Source organism: Panthera pardus, unplaced genomic scaffold, assembly GCF_024362965.1.
Source record: "Panthera pardus isolate Hobbes unplaced genomic scaffold, ASM2436296v1 HiC_scaffold_371, whole genome shotgun sequence".
NCBI classification, from domain to species: Eukaryota; Metazoa; Chordata; class Mammalia; order Carnivora; family Felidae; genus Panthera; species Panthera pardus.
Window position 1 is genome coordinate 1 of NW_026526956.1, and position 21,791 is coordinate 21,791.

At 72.8% G+C, this 21,791-nt stretch overlaps 1 protein-coding gene and 17 non-coding genes across 18 annotated transcripts; 10 read left to right on the plus strand and 8 right to left on the minus strand.

Annotated features, from left to right (window-relative positions):
* Nucleotides 1–2,069: 2,069 nt before the first annotated feature.
* Nucleotides 2,070–2,139, minus strand: TRNAG-GCC (transfer RNA glycine (anticodon GCC)). Its single transcript has one exon. It is a non-coding gene; the product is annotated as a tRNA-Gly (tRNA).
* A 1,502-nt stretch (nt 2,140–3,641) lies between these two features.
* On the minus strand, nt 3,642–3,724 carry TRNAL-CAG (transfer RNA leucine (anticodon CAG)). The gene has a single exon. It is a non-coding gene; the product is annotated as a tRNA-Leu (tRNA).
* Nucleotides 3,725–4,351: 627 nt separating this feature from the next.
* Nucleotides 4,352–4,423, plus strand: TRNAD-GUC (transfer RNA aspartic acid (anticodon GUC)). Its single transcript has one exon. It is a non-coding gene; the product is annotated as a tRNA-Asp (tRNA).
* Nucleotides 4,424–5,294: 871 nt separating this feature from the next.
* On the plus strand, nt 5,295–5,366 carry TRNAG-UCC (transfer RNA glycine (anticodon UCC)). The gene has a single exon. It is a non-coding gene; the product is annotated as a tRNA-Gly (tRNA).
* Nucleotides 5,367–5,667: 301 nt separating this feature from the next.
* Nucleotides 5,668–5,739, plus strand: TRNAE-CUC (transfer RNA glutamic acid (anticodon CUC)). Its single transcript has one exon. It is a non-coding gene; the product is annotated as a tRNA-Glu (tRNA).
* A 2,319-nt stretch (nt 5,740–8,058) lies between these two features.
* On the minus strand, nt 8,059–8,129 carry TRNAG-GCC (transfer RNA glycine (anticodon GCC)). The gene has a single exon. It is a non-coding gene; the product is annotated as a tRNA-Gly (tRNA).
* A 1,480-nt stretch (nt 8,130–9,609) lies between these two features.
* Nucleotides 9,610–9,693, minus strand: TRNAL-CAG (transfer RNA leucine (anticodon CAG)). Its single transcript has one exon. It is a non-coding gene; the product is annotated as a tRNA-Leu (tRNA).
* Nucleotides 9,694–9,760: 67 nt separating this feature from the next.
* Nucleotides 9,761–18,230, plus strand: LOC128774659 (collagen alpha-1(I) chain-like). The gene is made up of 11 exons (XM_053893701.1): nt 9,761–9,930; nt 10,017–10,093; nt 10,822–11,275; nt 11,388–11,656; nt 11,827–12,289; nt 12,455–12,630; nt 13,029–13,178; nt 14,379–14,479; nt 16,487–16,720; nt 16,848–17,030; nt 17,412–18,230. The coding sequence occupies exons 1-11, from the start codon at nt 9,761–9,763 to the stop codon at nt 18,228–18,230; spliced, it is 3,096 nt and encodes a 1,031-aa protein (XP_053749676.1).
* TRNAD-GUC (transfer RNA aspartic acid (anticodon GUC)) lies at nt 10,323–10,395 on the plus strand. The gene has a single exon. It is a non-coding gene; the product is annotated as a tRNA-Asp (tRNA).
* Nucleotides 11,274–11,345, plus strand: TRNAG-UCC (transfer RNA glycine (anticodon UCC)). The gene has a single exon. It is a non-coding gene; the product is annotated as a tRNA-Gly (tRNA).
* Nucleotides 11,651–11,721, plus strand: TRNAE-CUC (transfer RNA glutamic acid (anticodon CUC)). The gene has a single exon. It is a non-coding gene; the product is annotated as a tRNA-Glu (tRNA).
* On the minus strand, nt 14,060–14,130 carry TRNAG-GCC (transfer RNA glycine (anticodon GCC)). Its single transcript has one exon. It is a non-coding gene; the product is annotated as a tRNA-Gly (tRNA).
* TRNAL-CAG (transfer RNA leucine (anticodon CAG)) lies at nt 15,636–15,718 on the minus strand. The gene has a single exon. It is a non-coding gene; the product is annotated as a tRNA-Leu (tRNA).
* TRNAD-GUC (transfer RNA aspartic acid (anticodon GUC)) lies at nt 16,358–16,429 on the plus strand. The gene has a single exon. It is a non-coding gene; the product is annotated as a tRNA-Asp (tRNA).
* Nucleotides 17,298–17,369, plus strand: TRNAG-UCC (transfer RNA glycine (anticodon UCC)). Its single transcript has one exon. It is a non-coding gene; the product is annotated as a tRNA-Gly (tRNA).
* Nucleotides 17,671–17,742, plus strand: TRNAE-CUC (transfer RNA glutamic acid (anticodon CUC)). Its single transcript has one exon. It is a non-coding gene; the product is annotated as a tRNA-Glu (tRNA).
* A 1,838-nt stretch (nt 18,231–20,068) lies between the features above and the next one.
* On the minus strand, nt 20,069–20,139 carry TRNAG-GCC (transfer RNA glycine (anticodon GCC)). Its single transcript has one exon. It is a non-coding gene; the product is annotated as a tRNA-Gly (tRNA).
* Nucleotides 20,140–21,650: 1,511 nt separating this feature from the next.
* Nucleotides 21,651–21,733, minus strand: TRNAL-CAG (transfer RNA leucine (anticodon CAG)). Its single transcript has one exon. It is a non-coding gene; the product is annotated as a tRNA-Leu (tRNA).
* Between the last annotated feature and the right edge of the window lie 58 nt (nt 21,734–21,791).

Here is a 21,791-nt window from a genome sequence, read left to right on the forward strand (position 1 = left end):
CCTCGGCCCTCCGAGCCTTTTGGCCTGGCTGGCCCTCTGGAGGCCCTCGGCATCGCCTCTCCCCTTCGCCCCCCGCGCACGCGCTCGCCTGGCTCCTTCGCTTCCACAGCCCGAGACGCGAGTGGCCGGGGCGACCTCTGTCCCCCGCCGGGACCACCAGTGTGCGCAGAGGCCCCGGCCCCCCGAGTGTGCTCGGACCCCCACCGCCCCCGCCGGTGGCGCTCCTAGCTGGCCAGGCTGACGAGCCATCCCGTCCTCCCTCCCGAGGTGCCCGCTGGTGGCGGTGCTGGGCGCGTGGGGCAGGTGAGCCACGCGCAGCCCTGAGTCCTGTCACCTGGCCGAGCCCCCCGGGCCTTGCCTCCCTCGCGCCCCTCGGGCCTGCGACCTCTCGGGCGGCTTCCCTGCCCCACGCGGGGCGGGAGCGCCACGACCTGGCTGGCTGCGTCTCTCCCCGGCGCCGGAGAGCAGACCCCATGGGCACGGTGGTCTTGGGCCCCGATGGGAGCGCACAGTCCGACCGCCGGGCCGGGAGGTGGAGGAGGGAAGAGGCATCCGGGCCCGGCCCGGTCCCCGCGGGCACTGGAGGTGACACAGCGGGGAGGTGTGGTGGGAGCCGCGGGAGAAGAAACCCCAGCAGCCAGGCAGGTGGGTGGCGGTGCAGTCACCCCGGGGGACTGGGCGCACTTGTCGCCAACTTGTCATTCCAATTGCAGGACACGTCGGTCCCCTGCATCCTTTGGCAAAGGGGCCAGCGTGTTACCCAGAGGTCCCTTTCAACACCTCCGCGCCCCACCCCCCCACCCCCGATGAGCGGCGTCCTCCACCCCCCCCCCACTCACGCACACTTTCTACAGTTGCGCTTTTCACAGTTTCCCATCCCGCCTCGCCCCGTGCCTCGCATGATAGGCGCCGTCAGTCCCTCTGTCCACCCCTGTATCCGTCCTCTTCTGTGGATGCCTCCCACGGTCCATCGCACACCTCAGTCTCCTTCCCGCCCCATCTTGGACACCCTTGTCCGCCAGGGATTTGCTCTGTGATCAGAGGTGTCCCCTCTCGAGGCCAAGCGGTCAGCCGGTGCGCCGCGCACACCTGCTGGGGCACACTCGCTTCAACCGGACGACCCCCCTGCACCGGTGCGGAGGGGGCCGCGGCGGCCGTGGGTCTCCGGGTGCTTCCCGTGCCCGCCGCAAGTTTCCTCGGAGTCCTTGCTTTTGCGTGTGTGTGCGTGTGCGTGTGCGTGTGGGTGTGGGTGTGGGTGTGTGTGGAGGGGTGGAGGTCGGGGTGGGAGAGGATGGAGGACGGCGGTGGCCTTTGGTGCCGTGGGCGGCTCTAGCGGTGGAAGAGGAAGCCGCGTCGGCACGGTAGCGGCGGCGGCGAATCGGGACGCAGAGAATCAAGGGCCTGCGCGACCCTGACGTTAGGCACGCTGGGGTCCTGCGGGTGCGGGTGTCGGTGCCACCTGGAGTCTGTGGGCGACCCTCCCGGACAATGGGATGTATAGCGCACCTAGGCGTGGCAGCTTGGTTTCTGCCGGTGTTGCAAAAGGGGAGGATTTCTGGAGTGTGGATAGAGTGAGCCAGAGCCTGTGTGTGTGTGTGTGTGTGTGTTGTGTGTGTGTGTGTGTGTGTGTGTGCGTGCGCGCGCGGGGGGGGGGTTGGGGGCTGGTGCAGGGGCGGGGGCGCGAGGTTGGTGCCGAGGGAAGGGGAGGAGCGTGTGTGGGTGGCAGCGGCGAGTTGGTGCGTGGATGCGTTCCTTGCAGTGAAATCGGAGACTCGAGCGAGGCGAGCGTCGTTAAAGAGAAGAAGGGCAAGGCAGGTGTGTGGGCGGGCGCGGAGGGCCCTTGGCTCCGGGGCGGAGTTTTTGTCCCTTGTCCCCAGGGCGAGCGAGCCAGGGAGGAGGAAGGGAATGTGCGGCAGGGGCGGGGACGGGATGGGGCGTGGGCGGGCCCCCAGAGAGGAGCAGAGGTGGCTTTGGCCAGGTGCTCTGAAGCTGGGAGAGAGGCAGCTTAGCAGGGAGAGAGGAAGCGTAGCGCGCAGTTGGCGCTGCGGGGCCAAAAGGGGATGGCGCGTTGCATGGGCCGGGAATCGAACCCGGCCTCCCGCGTGGCAGGCGAGAATTCTACCACTGAACCACCCATGCACCCACGGACGTGGTCCACAGAGGGCTTCCCCAGCGGCGCCGGCCGCCTCCGTTGCCGGTCCCCGCCAGTAGTGAGCGTGAGCGTGAGCATGAGCGTCTGCTCCGTGGGAGCAGGAGGCGGGCGGTCTGCAAGACAGGCTCCAGGCACGCGGAGAGCCAGCCCCTGGGCGCGGCGCGGCGCGGACGTCCGGGCAGAGGAAGGCCAGGGAGGCGGACTGGGCTCATCCTGTGCTTTGTCCCTCGTCCAGGGCCGCCGCCACAGCCTGCCCAGTGTCGCCAGAGGCAGCCAGGAGCCGGACCCAGCCTGGCCAGCGCCCGAACCCCAAACAGCCGGAGCCATCTGTGGCAGGTGCAGGCAGGCGAGGGACCTTGCCTTCAGCTACTCCCAGCCCCGAGCCAAAGTCCGTTTGGCGGATGGTTTTCTCGCGCGTGCAGTGTGTGTCCCGGAGGACCGGGTGGGGAACGGACCTCTCGTGTGTGGAGCCGTGGGGCCGGGGGCGGGGATGGGTGGGCTGTGTGTGTGTGTGTGTGTGTGTGTGTGTGTGTGTTCGCGCTCGCGCCGGCGTCTGTCGGAGTTAGAGGCCAGGTAGCGCCGCGTGCGCCTCTGAGTGCGTCTGGGGCCGAGAGAGCAAAGGCCTGAGCGCGTTGGCCGGCGGCTCTCCCTAGGGGTCCGGCTCGGTGCCTTGACAGGTTGGGAGCCAGGAGGGCGATCTTGGATCCGGGAGGAACGCTGGGGCGGAGTGGCCGGCCGGCGGCCTCCCCGAGCCAGGAGATGCGCTGTGGCGCCCGGCTGGATGGCCTGGGGGGGTCTAGGGCTTCCGCTCCCTGCTCCCTGCAGCCACCTTCCCGGCTTGGACTCGTGAGCCAGGCCCACAGAAGGGAGGGGTCCACGCCGCCGGCTGGCCAGCAGACGGCTGGGCTGTATGGCTCCCGGGAGGCAGGCAGGCAGGCAGGCAGGTAGGTGTGGCCAGGGGAAGGCCCCCAGGTGGAGGATCGTGTGGGCCGCCTCGGGAGGGTGTGGAGAGAATGGACTGGGGCCGGGGGGGGAAAGCACGGGGTGACGGTGGGGTGGGTGCGTGTTCCCGGTGGCGGCGGAAGCGGACGGCTGGCTGTAAGAAAGAGCCAGGCGCTGTCCAGCGGCCACAAGTGGGAGCGGGAAGCGCGGGGAGCTTTGCAGCCTGGGCTGGTCCGCGAGTGCCGGGGTGACGAGGGCAGGGGCGGGAATAGGCGAGAAGGAGGACCAAAGAGCCTCCAGAAAGCAGCAGGTGCGAAGTCAGCGAAGCCCGCGGGTGTGGGAAAGGCGCTCGAGTCGCCGGGGAGTGCGTGTGCGTGCGCGCAAGCGCGCGCGCGCTCGCTCCGAGCCCGAGGCGGCGAGGGTGGAGGGGCTGGAGCTCGGTCCTGGGCAGCGTGTGCTCGGGTGCGAGGCGGGCCGCGGCGGCGAGAGGGTGTGGTCCAGGCCCGGGTGGCGTGGCTGCTGTGTGGGGCGGGCCAAAAGGTGGGCGTGTCAGGAGTGGGATTCGAACCCACGCCTCCAGGGGAGACTGCGACCTGAACGCAGCGCCTTAGACCGCTCGGCCATCCTGACGGCGGGTGTGGGCGCGTCGCCGCTGGCCTGGCTGGGACGCGGCGCTAACGCTGGTGTCCTTGGCCGTCATGGCGCCTGGCTGGCGGCTGTGTGGGTGCGCAAGGGGCGAGACACGCGCGGCGGCCCCGGAGGAGCACCGCCAGCCGCCTCGCCGCCGCCGCCGCCGCCGCCGCCGCCGCCGCCGCCGCCAGCGCGGCTCCCGTCGCTGTCGCACCCCCACCCCCAGCTCCCTGCAGGCCCCGTCCAGCGTCGGCGCCCCTTGCCCTGCTCCCCACCCCGCCTTCCTCGCCCTCGCCCTCGCCCTCGCCCTGGCCCTCGCAGCCCCGCTTGCCGTCTGGGGCCTTTTCTCCCGGCGCGATGCCCGCCTGGCAGACGAGAGAGAGGCAGCGCTCGTTGGGAGTACTGAGCGCCGTCCGGGTCCGTGTGTGGGCCCGGGTGCGGGTGGACTCCGAGTCGGGGCCGGGGGCTGCCGTGCGGGAGAGGGGGCCGAAGCGGGGGTGGGGTCGGGTGGGGCGTGGCCCGGGCCGGGCGCCCGTGCAGGGCAGGGCGTCGAGGGCGGGCAGGGGCAGGCGTGGGGAGGCAGCCGGAGAGGGGTCGGGCGGGCGCCCGGGTGGCCGGCCGCCGCCGTCCTCGTTAGTATAGTGGTGAGTATCCCCGCCTGTCACGCGGGAGACCGGGGTTCGATTCCCCGACGGGGAGGCAAGACGCCCTTTTTGGTGGCCTGCGCAGCTCTGGGTCCCACCTCTTGCTCCCGAGGGAGGGGCAGGGGCGCTTCTTCTCGGCCGTCCGTCGTCCGGCCGGCGGCGCGTGCCCGGCCTGCCCACCGTCCACCGGGCCCAGCCCTTTGCGTGGCTCGAGGCCGGACGCTGGGTCGCCACCGCGCAGCCGGGGCCTCGTGCGGTCCCCGCGGCAGCCACAGCGAGCTCCTTGGCGACGTGCCGCCCAGCCGCGCAGCCGCGCAGCCGCGCAGCCGCCGTGGGTGTGGGTCGGGTGGGAGGCAGATGGGTCCGGTCCCGTGTGGATGCGGGAGGTGGTGTGTGAGGCCTGGCGGCCGCCCCCTCTGCTCCTTCCCGCGCGGGGCCGGGCCGGGCCGGGCCGGGCCGGGCCGGGCCGGGCCGCTAGCTGCGGGCCGCGGAGGACGCGGAAGACGCCGGGCCGGGGGCGTGGCGGGGCTCCCCAGCCGGCCTCCGAGGGCCCGAGAGCGGCCAGGCGGCCAGAGCGCCCTCCAGAGGCGGGCGGCGGTGGGCGCCGGGCGCCGGGCGCCGGGCGCCGGGCGGGCAGGTGGGCGGGCAGGTGGGCGGGCAGGTGGGCGGGCGGGCGTGCCCGGCGACCGGCCGGCGCAGCGGAGTCGGAGGGGCGAGGCTGGGGCTCCGGGCGGCCGGAGCCCGTGGTGGCCGGAGCCCGTGGTGGCCGGGCAGAGCTGCGGCCGGCCGGGTCGTCGGGGCAGGGCTGCGCCGGGCGGCGGCGGCGGCGGCGGCGGCGGCGGCGGGCGGCGGCGAGAGAGCGCCAAGGCGCCAAGGCGCCGGAGCGCACCCTGGGCCGGCCGCGTCGGGCCGGCCCGGGCCGTGCAGCGTTGGTGGTATAGTGGTGAGCATAGCTGCCTTCCAAGCAGTTGACCCGGGTTCGATTCCCGGCCAACGCAGCCGGCCGACCTTTTGCGCCCCTCCGGGGCCCTCCTGGCCAGGCCCGCCGGGCGCTGGCAGTGGGGGACGGCGTGCCGGCCGCTGGGCGCTGGGCACGTGGCCCGAGGCGGCCGGCGTGCCGGTGCGAGGGCGACCGGCGCGCAGCGTTTTGCGGGTGCTGCCAGCGGGCCGGGTGGACTGCGTGGGGCCCGCGGGCGGCTGGACGTGCAGAGGCAGGGGCCTCGGGGCCCAAGCGGAGCCGCGTGGGTGGAATGGAGGCGCTGGGTCCAGGGGGTGCAGGCCAGGCGCGCAGCCTGTCGCTCCCTGGTGGTCTAGTGGTTAGGATTCGGCGCTCTCACCGCCGCGGCCCGGGTTCGATTCCCGGTCAGGGAAGCCTTTCTTCTTCCTCTGGCCCTCCGGGGCCTCCCCTCCCGGCCTGCCAGGCCGAGCCACCCACCGTCCGGTCCCCAGTGCACCCGCACCACCCCCTTTTAGCCCACGCCAGCACGCCAGGCCACAGGTGGCTAGCTTGTCGTGGGCCCCGCCGCCGCCACGACGACGACGACGACGACGACGACGACGGCGGCCGCGGCGGTGTGCGCACAAGGCCACCTGCCACGCCCCCACGGGCAGCCCAAGCCTCGCCCTGCCACCTCGGCCCCTCCGAGCCTTTTGGCCTGGCTGGCCCTCTGGAGGCCCTCGGCATCGCCTCTCCCCTTCGCCCCCCGCGCACGCGCTCGCCTGGCTCCTTCGCTTCCACAGCCCGAGACGCGAGTGGCCGGGGCGACCTCTGTCCCCCGCCGGGACCACCAGTGTGCGCAGAGGCCCCGGCCCCCCGAGTGTGCTCGGACCCCCACCGCCCCCGCCGGTGGCGCTCCTAGCTGGCCAGGCTGACGAGCCATCCCGTCCTCCCTCCCGAGGTGCCCGCGGTGGCGGTGCTGGGCGCGTGGGGCAGGTGAGCCACGCGCAGCCCTGAGTCCTGTCACCTGGCCGAGCCCCCCGGGCCTTGCCTCCCTCGCGCCCCTCGGGCCTGCGACCTCTCGGGCGGCTTCCCTGCCCCACGCGGGGCGGGAGCGCCACGACCTGGCTGGCTGCGTCTCTCCCCGGCGCCGGAGAGCAGACCCCATGGGCACGGTGGTCTTGGGCCCCGATGGGAGCGCACAGTCCGACCGCCGGGCCGGGAGGTGGAGGAGGGAAGAGGCATCCGGGCCCGGCCCGGTCCCCGCGGGCACTGGAGGTGACACAGCGGGGAGGTGTGGTGGGAGCCGCGGGAGAAGAAACCCCAGCAGCCAGGCAGGTGGGTGGCGGTGCAGTCACCCCGGGGGACTGGGCGCACTTGTCGCCAACTTGTCATTCCAATTGCAGGACACGTCGGTCCCCTGCATCCTTTGGCAAAGGGGCCAGCGTGTTACCCAGAGGTCCCTTTCAACACCTCCGCGCCCCACCCCCCCACCCCCGATGAGCGGCGTCCTCCACCCCCCCCCCACTCACGCACACTTTCTACAGTTGCGCTTTTCACAGTTTCCCATCCCGCCTCGCCCCGTGCCTCGCCATGATAGGCGCCGTCAGTCCCTCTGTCCACCCCTGTATCCGTCCTCTTCTGTGGATGCCTCCCACGGTCCATCGCACACCTCAGTCTCCTTCCCGCCCCATCTTGGACACCCTTGTCCGCCAGGGATTTGCTCTGTGATCAGAGGTGTCCCCTCTCGAGGCCAAGCGGTCAGCCGGTGCGCCGCGCACACCTGCTGGGGCACACTCGCTTCAACCGGACGACCCCCCTGCACCGGTGCGGAGGGGCCGCGGCGGCCGTGGGTCTCCGGGTGCTTCCCGTGCCCGCCGCAAGTTTCCTCGGAGTCCTTGCTTTTGCGTGTGTGTGCGTGTGCGTGTGCGTGTGGGTGTGGGTGTGGGTGTGTGTGGAGGGGTGGAGGTCGGGGTGGGAGAGGGATGGAGGACGGCGGTGGCCTTTGGTGCCGTGGGCGGCTCTAGCGGTGGAAGAGGAAGCCGCGTCGGCACGGTAGCGGCGGCGGCGAATCGGGACGCAGAGAATCAAGGGCCTGCGCGACCCTGACGTTAGGCACGCTGGGGTCCTGCGGGTGCGGGTGTCGGTGCCACCTGGAGTCTGTGGGCGACCCTCCCGGACAATGGGATGTATAGCGCACCTAGGCGTGGCAGCTTGGTTTCTGCCGGTGTTGCAAAAGGGGAGGATTTCTGGAGTGTGGATAGAGTGAGCCAGAGCCTGTGTGTGTGTGTGTGTGTGTGTGGATTGTGTGTGTCGGTGCGCGCGCGGGGGGGGGGGGTTGGGGGCTGGTGGCAGGGGCGGGGGGCGCGAGGTAGGTGCCGAGGGAAGGGGAGGAGCGTGTGGGTGGCAGCGGCGAGTTGGTGCGTGGATGCGTTCCTTGCAGTGAATCGGGAGACTCGAGCGAGGCGAGCGTCGTTAAAGAGAAGAAGGGCAAGGCAGGTGTGTGGGCGGGCGCGGAAGGGCCCTTGGCTCCGGGGCGGAGTTTTGTCCCTTGTCCCCAGGGCGAGCGAGCCAGGGAGGAGGAAGGGAATGTGCGGCAGGGGCGGGGACGGGATGGGGCGTGGGCGGGCCCCCAGAGAGGAGCAGAGGTGGCTTTGGCCAGGTGCTCTGAAGCTGGGAGAGAGGCAGCTTAGCAGGGAGAGAGGAAGCGTAGCGCGCAGTTGGCGCTGCGGGGCCAAAAGGGGATGGCGCGTTGCATGGGCCGGGAATCGAACCCGGGCCTCCCGCGTGGCAGGCGAGAATTCTACCACTGAACCACCCATGCACCCACGGACGTGGTCCACAGAGGGGCTTCCCCAGCGGCGCCGGCCGCCTCCGTTGCCGGTCCCCGCCAGTAGTGAGCGTGAGCGTGAGCATGAGCGTCTGCTCCGTGGGAGCAGGAGGCGGGCGGTCTGCAAGACAGGCTCCAGGCACGCGGAGAGCCAGCCCCTGGGCGCGGCGCGGCGCGGACGTCCGGGCAGAGGAAGGGCAGGGAGGCGGACTGGGCTCATCCTGTGCTTTGTCCCTCGTCCAGGGCCGCCGCCACAGCCTGCCCAGTGTCGCCAGAGGCAGCCAGGAGCCGGACCCAGCCTGGCCAGCGCCCGAACCCCAAACAGCCGGAGCCATCTGTGGCAGGTGCAGGCAGGCGAGGGACCTTGCCTTCAGCTACTCCCAGCCTCTCGCGCGTGCAGTGTGTGTCCGGAGGACCGGGTGGGGAACGGACCTCTCGTGTGTGGAGCCGTGGGGCCGGGGGCGGGGATGGGTGGGCTGTGTGTGTGTGTGTGTGTGTGTGTGTGTGTGTTCGCGCTCGCGCCGGCGTCTGTCGGAGTTAGAGGCCAGGGTAGCGCCGCGTGCGCCTCTGAGTGCGTCTGGGGCCCGGAGAGAGCAAAGGCCTGAGCGCGTTGGCCGGCGGCTCTCCCTAGGGGTCCGGCTCGGTGCCTTGACAGGTTGGGAGCCAGGAGGGCGATCTTTGGATCCGGGAGGAACGCTGGGGCGGAGTGGCCGGCCGGCGGCCTCCCCGAGCCAGGAGATGCGCTGTGGCGCCCGGCCTGGATGGCCTGGGGGGGTCTAGGGCTTCCGCTCCCTGCTCCCTGCAGCCACCTTCCCGGCTTGGACTCGTGAGCCAGGCCCACAGAAGGGAGGGGTCCACGCCGCCGGCTGGCCAGCAGACGGCTGGGCTGTATGGCTCCCGGGAGGCAGGCAGGCAGGCAGGCAGGTAGGTGTGGCCAGGGGAAGGCCCCCCAGGTGGAGGATCGTGGTGGGCCGCTCGGGAGGGTGTGGAGAGAATGGACTGGGGGCCGGGGGGGGAAAGCACGGGGTGACGGTGGGGTGGGTGCGTGTTCCCGGTGGCGGCGGAAGCGGACGGCTGGCTGTAAGAAAGAGCCAGGCGCTGTCCAGCGGCCACAAGTGGGAGCGGGAAGCGCGGGGAGCTTTGCAGCCTGGGCTGGTCCGCGAGTGCCGGGGTGACGAGGGCAGGGGCGGGAATAGGCGAGAAGGAGGACCAAAGAGCCTCCAGAAAGCAGCAGGTGCGAAGTCAGCGAAGCCCGCGGGTTGTGGGAAAGGCGCTCGAGTCGCCGGGGAGTGCGTGTGCGTGCGCGCAAGCGCGCGCTGCGCATCGCTCCGAGCCCGAGGCGGCGAGGGTGGAGGGGCTGGAGCTCGGTCCTGGGCAGCGTGTGCTCGGGTGCGAGGCGGGCCGCGGCGGCGAGAGGGTGTGGTCCAGGCCCGGGTGGCGTGGCTGCTGTGTGGGGCGGGCCAAAAGGTGGGCGTGTCAGGAGTGGGATTCGAACCCACGCCTCCAGGGGAGACTGCGACCTGAACGCAGCGCCTTAGACCGCTCGGGCCATCCTGACGGCGGGTGTGGGCGCGTCGCCGCTGGCCTGGCTGGGACGCGGCGCTAACGCTGTGTCCTTGGCCGTCATGGCGCCTGGCTGGCGGCTGTGTGGGTGCGCAAGGGGCGAGACACGCGCGGCGGCCCCGGAGGAGCACCGCCAGCCGCCTCGCCGCCGCCGCCGCCGCCAGCCGCCGCCGCCGCCGCCTCCAGCGCGGCTCCCGTCGCTGTCGCACCCCCACCCCCAGCTCCCCTGCAGGCCCCGTCCAGCGTCGGCGCCCCTTGCCCTGCTCCCCACCCCGCCTTTCCTCGCCCTCGCCCTCGCCCTCGCCCTGGCCCTCGCAGCCCCGCTTGCCGTCTGGGCCTTTTCTCCCGGCGCGATGCCCGCCTGGCAGACGAGAGAGAGGCAGCGCTCGTTGGGAGTACTGAGCGCCGTCCGGGTCCGTGTGTGGGCCCGGGTGCGGGTGGACTCCGAGTCGGGGCCGGGGGCTGCCGTGCGGGAGAGGGGGCCGAAGCGGGGGTGGGGTCGGGTGGGGCGTGGCCCGGGCCGGGCGCCCGTGCAGGGCAGGGCGTCGAGGGCGGGCAGGGGCAGGCGTGGGGAGGCAGCCGGAGAGGGGTCGGGGCGGGCGCCCGGGTGGCCGGCCGCCGCCGTCCCTCGTTAGTATAGTGGTGAGTATCCCCGCCTGTCACGCGGGAGACCGGGGTTCGATTCCCCGACGGGGAGGCAAGACGCCTTTTTGGTGGCCTGCGCAGCTCTGGGTCCCACCTCTTGCTCCCGAGGGAGGGGCAGGGGCGCTTCTTCTCGGCCGTCCGTCGTCCGGCCGGCGGCGCGTGCCCGGCCTGCCCACCGTCCACCGGGCCCAGCCCTTTGCGTGGCTCGAGGCCGGACGCTGGGTCGCCACCCGCGCAGCCGGGGCCTCGTGCGGTCCCCGCGGCAGCCACAGCGAGCTCCTTGGCGACGTGCCGCCCAGCCGCGCAGCCCGCGCAAGCCGCGCAGACCGCCGTGGGTGTGGGTCGGGTGGGAGGCAGATGGGTCCGGTCCCGTGTGGATGCGGGAGGTGGTGTGTGAGGCCTGGCGGCCGCCCCCTCTGCTCCTTCCCGCGCGGGGCCGGGCCGGGCCGGGCCGGGCCGGGCCGGGCCGGGCCGCTAGCTGCGGGCCGCGGAGGACGCGGAAGACGCCGGGCCGGGGGCGTGGCGGGGCTCCCCAGCCGGCCTCCGAGGGCCCGAGAGCGGCCAGGCGGCCAGAGCGCCCTCCAGAGGCGGGCGGCGGTGGGCGCCGGGCGCCGGGCGCCCGGGCGCCGGGCGGGGCAGGTGGGCGGGCAGGTGGGCGGGCAGGTGGGCGGGCGGGTCGTGCCCGGCGACCGGCCGGCGCAGCGGAGTCGGAGGGGCGAGGCTGGGGCTCCGGGCGGCCGGAGCCCGTGGTGGCCGGAGCCCGTGGTGGCCGGGCAGAGCTGCGGCCGGCCGGGTCGTCGGGGCAGGGGCTGCGCCGGGCGGCGGCGGCGGCGGCGGCGGCGGCGGCGGCGGCGGCGAGAGAGCGCCAAGGCGCCAAGGCGCCGGAGCGCACCCTGGGCCGGCCGCGTCGGGCCGGCCCGGGCCGTGCAGTCGTTGGTGGTATAGTGGTGAGCATAGCTGCCTTCCAAGCAGTTGACCCGGGTTCGATTCCCGGCCAACGCAGCCGGCCGACCTTTTGCGCCCCTCCGGGGCCCTCCTGGCCAGGCCCGCCGGGCGCTGGCAGTGGGGGACGGCGTGCCGGCCGCTGGGCGCTGGGCACGTGGCCCGAGGCGGCCGGCGTGCCGGTGCGAGGGCGACCGGCGCGCAGCGTTTTGCGGGTGCTGCCAGCGGGCCGGGGGTGGACTGCGTGGGGGCCCGCGGGCGGCTGGGACGTGCAGAGGCAGGGGCCTCGGGGCCCAAGCGGAGCCGCGTGGGTGGAATGGAGGCGCTGGGTCCAGGGGGTGCAGGCCAGGCGCGCAGCCTGTCGCTCCCTGGTGGTCTAGTGGTTAGGATTCGGCGCTCTCACCGCCGCGGCCCGGTTCGATTCCCGGTCAGGGAAGCCTTTCTTCTTCCTCTGGCCCTCCGGGGCCTCCCCTCCCGGCCTGCCAGGCCGAGCCACCCACCGTCCGGTCCCCAGTGCACCCCCGCACCACCCCCCTTTTAGCCCACGCCAGCACGCCAGGCCACAGGTGGCTAGCTTGTCGTGGGCCCCGCCGCCGCCACGACGACGACGACGACGACGACGACGACGGCGGCCGCGGCGGTGTGCGCACAAGGCCACCTGCCACGCCCCCACGGGCAGCCCAAGCCTCGCCCTGCCACCTCGGCCCCTCCGAGCCTTTTGGCCTGGCTGGCCCTCTGGAGGCCCTCGCATCGCCTCTCCCCTTCGCCCCCCCGCGCACGCGCTCGCCTGGCTCCTTCGCTTCCACAGCCCGAGACGCGAGTGGCCGGGGCGACCTCTGTCCCCCGCCGGGACCACCAGTGTGCGCAGAGGCCCCGGCCCCCCGAGTGTGCTCGGACCCCCACCGCCCCCCGCCGGTGGCGCTCCTAGCTGGCCAGGCTGACGAGCCATCCCGTCCTCCCTCCCGAGGTGCCCGCGGGGTGGCGGTGCTGGGCGCGTGGGGCAGGTGAGCCACGCGCAGCCCTGAGTCCTGTCACCTGGCCGAGCCCCCCGGGCTTGCCTCCCTCGCGCCCCTCGGGCCTGCGACCTCTCGGGCGGCTTCCCTGCCCCACGCGGGGCGGGAGCGCCCACGACCTGGCTGGCTGCGTCTCTCCCCGGCGCCGGAGAGCAGACCCCATGGGCACGGTGGTCTTGGGCCCCGATGGGAGCGCACAGTCCGACCGCCGGGCCGGGAGGTGGAGGAGGGAAGAGGCATCCGGGCCCGGCCGGTCCCCGCGGGCACTGGAGGTGACACAGCGGGGAGGTGTGGTGGGAGCCGCGGGAGAAGAAACCCCAGCAGCCAGGCAGGTGGGTGGCGGTGCAGTCACCCCGGGGGACTGGGCGCACTTGTCGCCAACTTGTCATTCCAATTGCAGGACACGTCGGTCCCCTGCATCCTTTGGCAAAGGGGCCAGCGTGTTACCCAGAGGTCCCTTTCAACACCTCCGCGCCCCACCCCCCCACCCCCGATGAGCGGCGTCCTCCACCCCCCCCCCACTCACGCACACTTTCTACAGTTGCGCTTTTTCACAGTTTCCCATCCCGCCTCGCCCCGTGCCTCGCCATGATAGGCGCCGTCAGTCCCCTCTGTCCACCCTGTATCCGTCCTCTTCTGTGGATGCCTCCCACGGTCCATCGCACACCTCAGTCTCCTTCCCGCCCCATCTTGGACACCCTTGTCCGCCAGGGATTTGCTCTGTGATCAGAGGTGTCCCCTCTCGAGGCCAAGCGGTCAGCCGGGTGCGCCGCGCACCACCTGCTGGGGCACACTCGCTTCAACCGGACGACCCCCTGCACCGGTGCGGAGGGGGCCGCGGCGGCCGTGGGTCTCCGGGTGCTTCCCGTGCCCGCCGCAAGTTTCCTCGGAGTCCTTGCTTTTGCGTGGTGGTGGTGTGCGTGTGCGTGTGCGTGTGGGTGTGGGTGTGGGTGTGTGTGGAGGGGTGGAGGTCGGGGTGGGAGAGGGATGGAGGACGGCGGTGGCCTTTGGTGCCGTGGGCGGCTCTAGCGGTGGAAGAGGAAGCCGCGTCGGCACGGTAGCGGCGGCGGCGAATCGGGACGCAGAGAATCAAGGGCCTGCGCGACCCTGACGTTAGGCACGCTGGGGTCCTGCGGGGTGCGGGTGTCGGTGCCACCTGGAGTCTGTGGGCGACCCTCCCGGACAATGGGATGTATAGCGCACCTAGGGCGTGGCAGCTTGGTTTCTGCCGGTGTTGCAAAAGGGGAGGATTTCTGGAGTGTGGATAGAGTGAGCCAGAGCCTGTGTGTGTGTGTGTGTGTGTGTGTTGTGTGTGTGTGTGTGTGCGTGCGCGCGCGGGGGGGGGGGGTTGGGGGCTGGTGGCAGGGGCGGGGGCGCGAGGTGGTGCCGAGGGAAGGGGAGGAGCGTGTGGGTGGCAGCGGCGAGTTGGTGCGTGGATGCGTTCCTTGCAGTGAATCGGGAGACTCGAGCGAGGCGAGCGTCGTTAAAGAGAAGAAGGGCAAGGCAGGTGTGTGGGCGGGCGCGGAAGGGCCCTTGGCTCCGGGGCGGAGTTTTGTCCCTTGTCCCCAGGGCGAGCGAGCCAGGGAGGAGGAAGGGAATGTGCGGCAGGGGGCGGGGACGGGATGGGGCGTGGGCGGGCCCCCAGAGAGGAGCAGAGGTGGCTTTGGCCAGGTGCTCTGAAGCTGGGAGAGAGGCAGCTTAGCAGGGAGAGAGGAAGCGTAGCGCGCAGTTGGCGCTGCGGGCCAAAAGGGGATGGCGCGTTGCATGGGCCGGGAATCGAACCCGGGCCTCCCGCGTGGCAGGCGAGAATTCTACCACTGAACCACCCATGCACCCACGGACGTGGTCCACAGAGGGCTTCCCCAGCGGCGCCGGCCGCCTCCGTTGCCGGTCCCCGCCAGTAGTGAGCGTGAGCGTGAGCATGAGCGTCTGCTCCGTGGGAGCAGGAGGCGGGCGGTCTGCAAGACAGGCTCCAGGCACGCGGAGAGCCAGCCCCTGGGGCGCGGCGCGGCGCGGACGTCCGGGCAGAGGAAGGCAGGGAGGCGGACTGGGCTCATCCTGTGCTTTGTCCCTCGTCCAGGGCCGCCGCCACAGCCTGCCCAGTGTCGCCAGAGGCAGCCAGGAGCCGGACCCAGCCTGGCCAGCGCCCGAACCCCAAACAGCCGGAGCCATCTGTGGCAGGTGCAGGCAGGCGAGGGACCTTGCCTTCAGCTACTCCCAGCCCCGAGCCAAAGTCCGTTTGGCGGATGGTTTTCTCGCGCGTGCAGTGTGTGTCCCGGCGGACCGGGTGGGGAACGGACCTCTCGTGTGTGGAGCCGTGGGGCCGGGGGCGGGGATGGGTGGGCTGTGTGTGTGTGTGTGTGTGTGTGTGTGTGTGTGTGTGTGTTCGCGCTCGCGCCGGCGTCTGTCGGAGTTAGAGGCCAGGTAGCGCCGCGTGCGCCTCTGAGTGCGTCTGGGGCCGAGAGAGCAAAGGCCTGAGCGCGTTGGCCGGCGGCTCTCCCTAGGGGTCCGGCTCGGTGCCTTGACAGGTTGGGAGCCAGGAGGGCGATCTTGGATCCGGGAGGAACGCTGGGGCGGAGTGGCCGGCCGGCGGCCTCCCCGAGCCAGGAGATGCGCTGTGGCGCCCGGCTGGATGGCCTGGGGGGGTCTAGGGCTTCCGCTCCCTGCTCCCTGCAGCCACCTTCCCGGCTTGGACTCGTGAGCCAGGCCCACAGAAGGGAGGGGTCCACGCCGCCGGCTGGCCAGCAGACGGCTGGGCTGTATGGCTCCCGGGAGGCAGGCAGGCAGGCAGGCAGGTAGGTGTGGCCAGGGGAAGGCCCCCAGGTGGAGGATCGTGTGGGCCGCCTCGGGAGGGTGTGGAGAGAATGGACTGGGGCCGTGGGGAAAAGCACGGGGTGACGGTGGGGTGGGTGCGTGTTCCCGGTGGCGGCGGAAGCGGACGGCTGGCTGTAAGAAAGAGCCAGGCGCTGTCCAGCGGCCACAAGTGGGAGCGGGAAGCGCGGGGAGCTTTGCAGCCTGGGCTGGTCCGCGAGTGCCGGGGTGACGAGGGCAGGGGCGGGAATAGGCGAGAAGGAGGACCAAAGAGCCTCCAGAAAGCAGCAGGTGCGAAGTCAGCGAAGCCCGCGGGTGTGGGAAAGGCGCTCGAGTCGCCGGGGAGTGCGTGTGCGTGCGCGCACGCGCGCGCGCTCGCTCCGAGCCCGAGGCGGCGAGGGTGGAGGGGCTGGAGCTCGGTCCTGGGCAGCGTGTGCTCGGGTGCGAGGCGGGCCGCGGCGGCGAGAGGGTGTGGTCCAGGCCCGGGTGGCGTGGCTGCTGTGTGGGGCGGGCCAAAAGGTGGGCGTGTCAGGAGTGGGATTCGAACCCACGCCTCCAGGGGAGACTGCGACCTGAACGCAGCGCCTTAGACCGCTCGGCCATCCTGACGGCGGGTGTGGGCGCGTCGCCGCTGGCCTGGCTGGGACGCGGCGCTAACGCTGGTGTCCTTGGCCGTCATGGCGCCTGGCTGGCGGCTGTGTGGGTGCGCAAGGGGCGAGACACGCGCGGCGGCCCCGGAGGAGCACCGCCAGCCGCCTCGCCGCCGCCGCCGCCGCCGCCGCCGCCGCCGCCGCCGCCGCCGCCGCCGCCAGCGCGGCTCCCGTCGCTGTCGCACCCCCACCCCCAGCTCCCTGCAGGCCCCGTCCAGCGTCGGCGCCCCTTGCCCTGCTCCCCACCCCGCCTTCCTCGCCCTCGCCCTCGCCCTCGCCCTGGCCCTCGCAGCCCCGCTTGCCGTCTGGGGCCTTTTCTCCCGGCGCGATGCCCGCCTGGCAGACGAGAGAGAGGCAGCGCTCGTTGGGAGTACTGAGCGCCGTCCGGGTCCGTGTGTGGGCCCGGGTGCGGGTGGACTCCGAGTCGGGGCCGGGGGCTGCCGTGCGGGAGAGGGGGCCGAAGCGGGGGTGGGGTCGGGTGGGGCGTGGCCCGGGCCGGGCGCCCGTGCAGGGCAGGGCGTCGAGGGCGGGCAGGGGCAGGCGTGGGGAGGCAGCCGGAGAGGGGTCGGGCGGGCGCCCGGGTGGCCGGCCGCCGCCGTCCTCGTTAGTATAGTGGTGAGTATCCCCGCCTGTCACGCGGGAGACCGGGGTTCGATTCCCCGACGGGGAGGCAAGACGCCCTTTTTGGTGGCCTGCGCAGCTCTGGGTCCCACCTCTTGCTCCCGAGGGAGGGGCAGGGGCGCTTCTTCTCGGCCGTCCGTCGTCCGGCCGGCGGCGCGTGCCCGGCCTGCCCACCGTCCACCGGGCCCAGCCCTTTGCGTGGCTCGAGGCCGGACGCTGGGTCGCCACCGCGCAGCCGGGGCCTCGTGCGGTCCCCGCGGCAGCCACAGCGAGCTCCTTGGCGACGTGCCGCCCAGCCGCGCAGCCGCGCAGCCGCGCAGCCGCCGTGGGTGTGGGTCGGGTGGGAGGCAGATGGGTCCGGTCCCGTGTGGATGCGGGAGGTGGTGTGTGAGGCCTGGCGGCCGCCCCCTCTGCTCCTTCCCGCGCGGGGCCGGGCCGGGCCGGGCCGGGCCGGGCCGGGCCGCTAGCTGCGGGCCGCGGAGGACGCGGAAGACGCCGGGCCGGGGGCGTGGCGGGGCTCCCCAGCCGGCCTCCGAGGGCCCGAGAGCGGCCAGGCGGCCAGAGCGCCCTCCAGAGGCGGGCGGCGGTGGGCGCCGGGCGCCGGGCGCCGGGCGCCGGGCGGGCAGGTGGGCGGGCAGGTGGGCGGGCAGGTGGGCGGGCGGGCGTGCCCGGCGACCGGCCGGCGCAGCGGAGTCGGAGGGGCGAGGCTGGGGCTCCGGGCGGCCGGAGCCCGTGGTGGCCGGAGCCCGTGGTGGCCGGGCAGAGCTGCGGCCGGCCGGGTCGTCGGGGCAGGGCTGCGCCGGGCGGCGGCGGCGGCGGCGGCGGCGGCGGCGGCGGCGGCGGCGAGAGAGCGCCAAGGCGCCAAGGCGCCGGAGCGCACCCTGGGCCGGCCGCGTCGGGCCGGCCCGGGCCGTGCAGCGTTGGTGGTATAGTGGTGAGCATAGCTGCCTTCCAAGCAGTTGACCCGGGTTCGATTCCCGGCCAACGCAGCCGGCCGACCTTTTGCGCCCCTCCGGGGCCCTCCTGGCCAGGCCCGCCGGGCGCTGGCAGTGGGGGACGGCGTGCCGGCCGCTGGGCGCTGGGCACGTGGCCCGAGGCGGCCGGCGTGCCGGTGCGAGGGCGACCGGCGCGCAGCGTTTTGCGGGTGCTGCCAGCGGGCCGGGTGGACTGCGTGGGGCCCGCGGGCGGCTGGACGTGCAGAGGCAGGGGCCTCGGGGCCCAAGCGGAGCCGCGTGGGTGGAATGGAGGCGCTGGGTCCAGGGGGTGCAGGCCAGGCGCGCAGCCTGTCGCTCCCTGGTGGTCTAGTGGTTAGGATTCGGCGCTCTCACCGCCGCGGCCCGGGTTCGATTCCCGGTCAGGGAAGCCTTTCTTCTTCCTCTGGCCCTCCGGGGCCTCCCCTCCCGGCCTGCCAGGCCGAGCCACCCACCGTCCGGTCCCCAGTGCACCCGCACCACCCCCTTTTAGCCCACGCCAGCACGCCAGGCCACAGGTGGCTAGCTTGTCGTGGGCCCCGCCGCCGCCACGACGACGACGACGACGACGACGACGACGGCGGCCGCGGCGGTGTGCGCACAAGGCCACCTGCCACGCCCCCACGGGCAGCCCAAGCCTCGCCCTGCCACCTCGGCCCCTCCGAGCCTTTTGGCCTGGCTGGCCCTCTGGAGGCCCTCGGCATCGCCTCTCCCCTTCGCCCCCCGCGCACGCGCTCGCCTGGCTCCTTCGCTTCCACAGCCCGAGACGCGAGTGGCCGGGGCGACCTCTGTCCCCCGCCGGGACCACCAGTGTGCGCAGAGGCCCCGGCCCCCCGAGTGTGCTCGGACCCCCACCGCCCCCGCCGGTGGCGCTCCTAGCTGGCCAGGCTGACGAGCCATCCCGTCCTCCCTCCCGAGGTGCCCGCGGTGGCGGTGCTGGGCGCGTGGGGCAGGTGAGCCACGCGCAGCCCTGAGTCCTGTCACCTGGCCGAGCCCCCCGGGCCTTGCCTCCCTCGCGCCCCTCGGGCCTGCGACCTCTCGGGCGGCTTCCCTGCCCCACGCGGGGCGGGAGCGCCACGACCTGGCTGGCTGCGTCTCTCCCCGGCGCCGGAGAGCAGACCCCATGGGCACGGTGGTCTTGGGCCCCGATGGGAGCGCACAGTCCGACCGCCGGGCCGGGAGGTGGAGGAGGGAAGAGGCATCCGGGCCCGGCCCGGTCCCCGCGGGCACTGGAGGTGACACAGCGGGGAGGTGTGGTGGGAGCCGCGGGAGAAGAAACCCCAGCAGCCAGGCAGGTGGGTGGCGGTGCAGTCACCCCGGGGGACTGGGCGCACTTGTCGCCAACTTGTCATTCCAATTGCAGGACACGTCGGTCCCCTGCATCCTTTGGCAAAGGGGCCAGCGTGTTACCCAGAGGTCCCTTTCAACACCTCCGCGCCCCACCCCCCCACCCCCGATGAGCGGCGTCCTCCACCCCCCCCCCCACTCACGCACACTTTCTACAGTTGCGCTTTTCACAGTTTCCCATCCCGCCTCGCCCCGTGCCTCGCCATGATAGGCGCCGTCAGTCCCTCTGTCCACCCCTGTATCCGTCCTCTTCTGTGGATGCCTCCCACGGTCCATCGCACACCTCAGTCTCCTTCCCGCCCCATCTTGGACACCCTTGTCCGCCAGGGATTTGCTCTGTGATCAGAGGTGTCCCCTCTCGAGGCCAAGCGGTCAGCCGGTGCGCCGCGCACACCTGCTGGGGCACACTCGCTTCAACCGGACGACCCCCCTGCACCGGTGCGGAGGGGCCGCGGCGGCCGTGGGTCTCCGGGTGCTTCCCGTGCCCGCCGCAAGTTTCCTCGGAGTCCTTGCTTTTGCGTGTGTGTGCGTGTGCGTGTGCGTGTGGGTGTGGGTGTGGGTGTGTGTGGAGGGGTGGAGGTCGGGGTGGGAGAGGGATGGAGGACGGCGGTGGCCTTTGGTGCCGTGGGCGGCTCTAGCGGTGGAAGAGGAAGCCGCGTCGGCACGGTAGCGGCGGCGGCGAATCGGGACGCAGAGAATCAAGGGCCTGCGCGACCCTGACGTTAGGCACGCTGGGGTCCTGCGGGTGCGGGTGTCGGTGCCACCTGGAGTCTGTGGGCGACCCTCCCGGACAATGGGATGTATAGCGCACCTAGGCGTGGCAGCTTGGTTTCTGCCGGTGTTGCAAAAGGGGAGGATTTCTGGAGTGTGGATAGAGTGAGCCAGAGCCTGTGTGTGTGTGTGTGTGTGTGTGTGTGTGTGTGTGTGTGTGTGCGTGCGCGCGCGGGGGGGGGGGGGTTGGGGGCTGGTGGCAGGGGCGGGGGCGCGAGGTGGTGCCGAGGGAAGGGGAGGAGCGTGTGGGTGGCAGCGGCGAGTTGGTGCGTGGATGCGTTCCTTGCAGTGAATCGGGAGACTCGAGCGAGGCGAGCGTCGTTAAAGAGAAGAAGGGCAAGGCAGGTGTGTGGGCGGGCGCGGAAGGGCCCTTGGCTCCGGGGCGGAGTTTTGTCCCTTGTCCCCAGGGCGAGCGAGCCAGGGAGGAGGAAGGGAATGTGCGGCAGGGGCGGGGACGGGATGGGGCGTGGGCGGGCCCCCAGAGAGGAGCAGAGGTGGCTTTGGCCAGGTGCTCTGAAGCTGGGAGAGAGGCAGCTTAGCAGGGAGAGAGGAAGCGTAGCGCGCAGTTGGCGCTGCGGGGCCAAAAGGGGATGGCGCGTTGCATGGGCCGGGAATCGAACCCGGGCCTCCCGCGTGGCAGGCGAGAATTCTACCACTGAACCACCCATGCACCCACGGACGTGGTCCACAGAGGGCTTCCCCAGCGGCGCCGGCCGCCTCCGTTGCCGGTCCCCGCCAGTAGTGAGCGTGAGCGTGAGCATGAGCGTCTGCTCCGTGGGAGCAGGAGGCGGGCGGTCTGCAAGACAGGCTCCAGGCACGCGGAGAGCCAGCCCCTGGGGCGCGGCGCGGCGCGGACGTCCGGGCAGAGGAAGGCAGGGAGGCGGACTGGGCTCATCCTGTGCTTTGTCCCTCGTCCAGGGCCGCCGCCACAGCCTGCCCAGTGTCGCCAGAGGCAGCCAGGAGCCGGACCCAGCCTGGCCAGCGCCCGAACCCCAAACAGCCGGAGCCATCTGTGGCAGGTGCAGGCAGGCGAGGGACCTTGCCTTCAGCTACTCCCAGCCCCGAGCCAAAGTCCGTTTGGCGGATGGTTTTCTCGCGCGTGCAGTGTGTGTCCCGGAGGACCGGGTGGGGAACGGACCTCTCGTGTGTGGAGCCGTGGGGCCGGGGGCGGGGATGGGTGGGCTGTGTGTGTGTGTGTGTGTGTGTGTGTGTGTGTGTGTGTGTGTTCGCGCTCGCGCCGGCGTCTGTCGGAGTTAGAGGCCAGGTAGCGCCGCGTGCGCCTCTGAGTGCGTCTGGGGCCGAGAGAGCAAAGGCCTGAGCGCGTTGGCCGGCGGCTCTCCCTAGGGGTCCGGCTCGGTGCCTTGACAGGTTGGGAGCCAGGAGGGCGATCTTGGATCCGGGAGGAACGCTGGGGCGGAGTGGCCGGCCGGCGGCCTCCCCGAGCCAGGAGATGCGCTGTGGCGCCCGGCTGGATGGCCTGGGGGGGTCTAGGGCTTCCGCTCCCTGCTCCCTGCAGCCACCTTCCCGGCTTGGACTCGTGAGCCAGGCCCACAGAAGGGAGGGGTCCACGCCGCCGGCTGGCCAGCAGACGGCTGGGCTGTATGGCTCCCGGGAGGCAGGCAGGCAGGCAGGCAGGTAGGTGTGGCCAGGGGAAGGCCCCCAGGTGGAGGATCGTGTGGGCCGCCTCGGGAGGGTGTGGAGAGAATGGACTGGGGCCGGGGGGGGGAAAGCACGGGGTGACGGTGGGGTGGGTGCGTGTTCCCGGTGGCGGCGGAAGCGGACGGCTGGCTGTAAGAAAGAGCCAGGCGCTGTCCAGCGGCCACAAGTGGGAGCGGGAAGCGCGGGGAGCTTTGCAGCCTGGGCTGGTCCGCGAGTGCCGGGGTGACGAGGGCAGGGGCGGGAATAGGCGAGAAGGAGGACCAAAGAGCCTCCAGAAAGCAGCAGGTGCGAAGTCAGCGAAGCCCGCGGGTGTGGGAAAGGCGCTCGAGTCGCCGGGGAGTGCGTGTGCGTGCGCGCAAGCGCGCGCGCGCTCGCTCCGAGCCCGAGGCGGCGAGGGTGGAGGGGCTGGAGCTCGGTCCTGGGCAGCGTGTGCTCGGGTGCGAGGCGGGCCGCGGCGGCGAGAGGGTGTGGTCCAGGCCCGGGTGGCGTGGCTGCTGTGTGGGGCGGGCCAAAAGGTGGGCGTGTCAGGAGTGGGATTCGAACCCACGCCTCCAGGGGAGACTGCGACCTGAACGCAGCGCCTTAGACCGCTCGGCCATCCTGACGGCGGGTGTGGGCGCGTCGCCGCTGGCCTGGCTGGGACGCGGCGCTAACGCTGGTGTC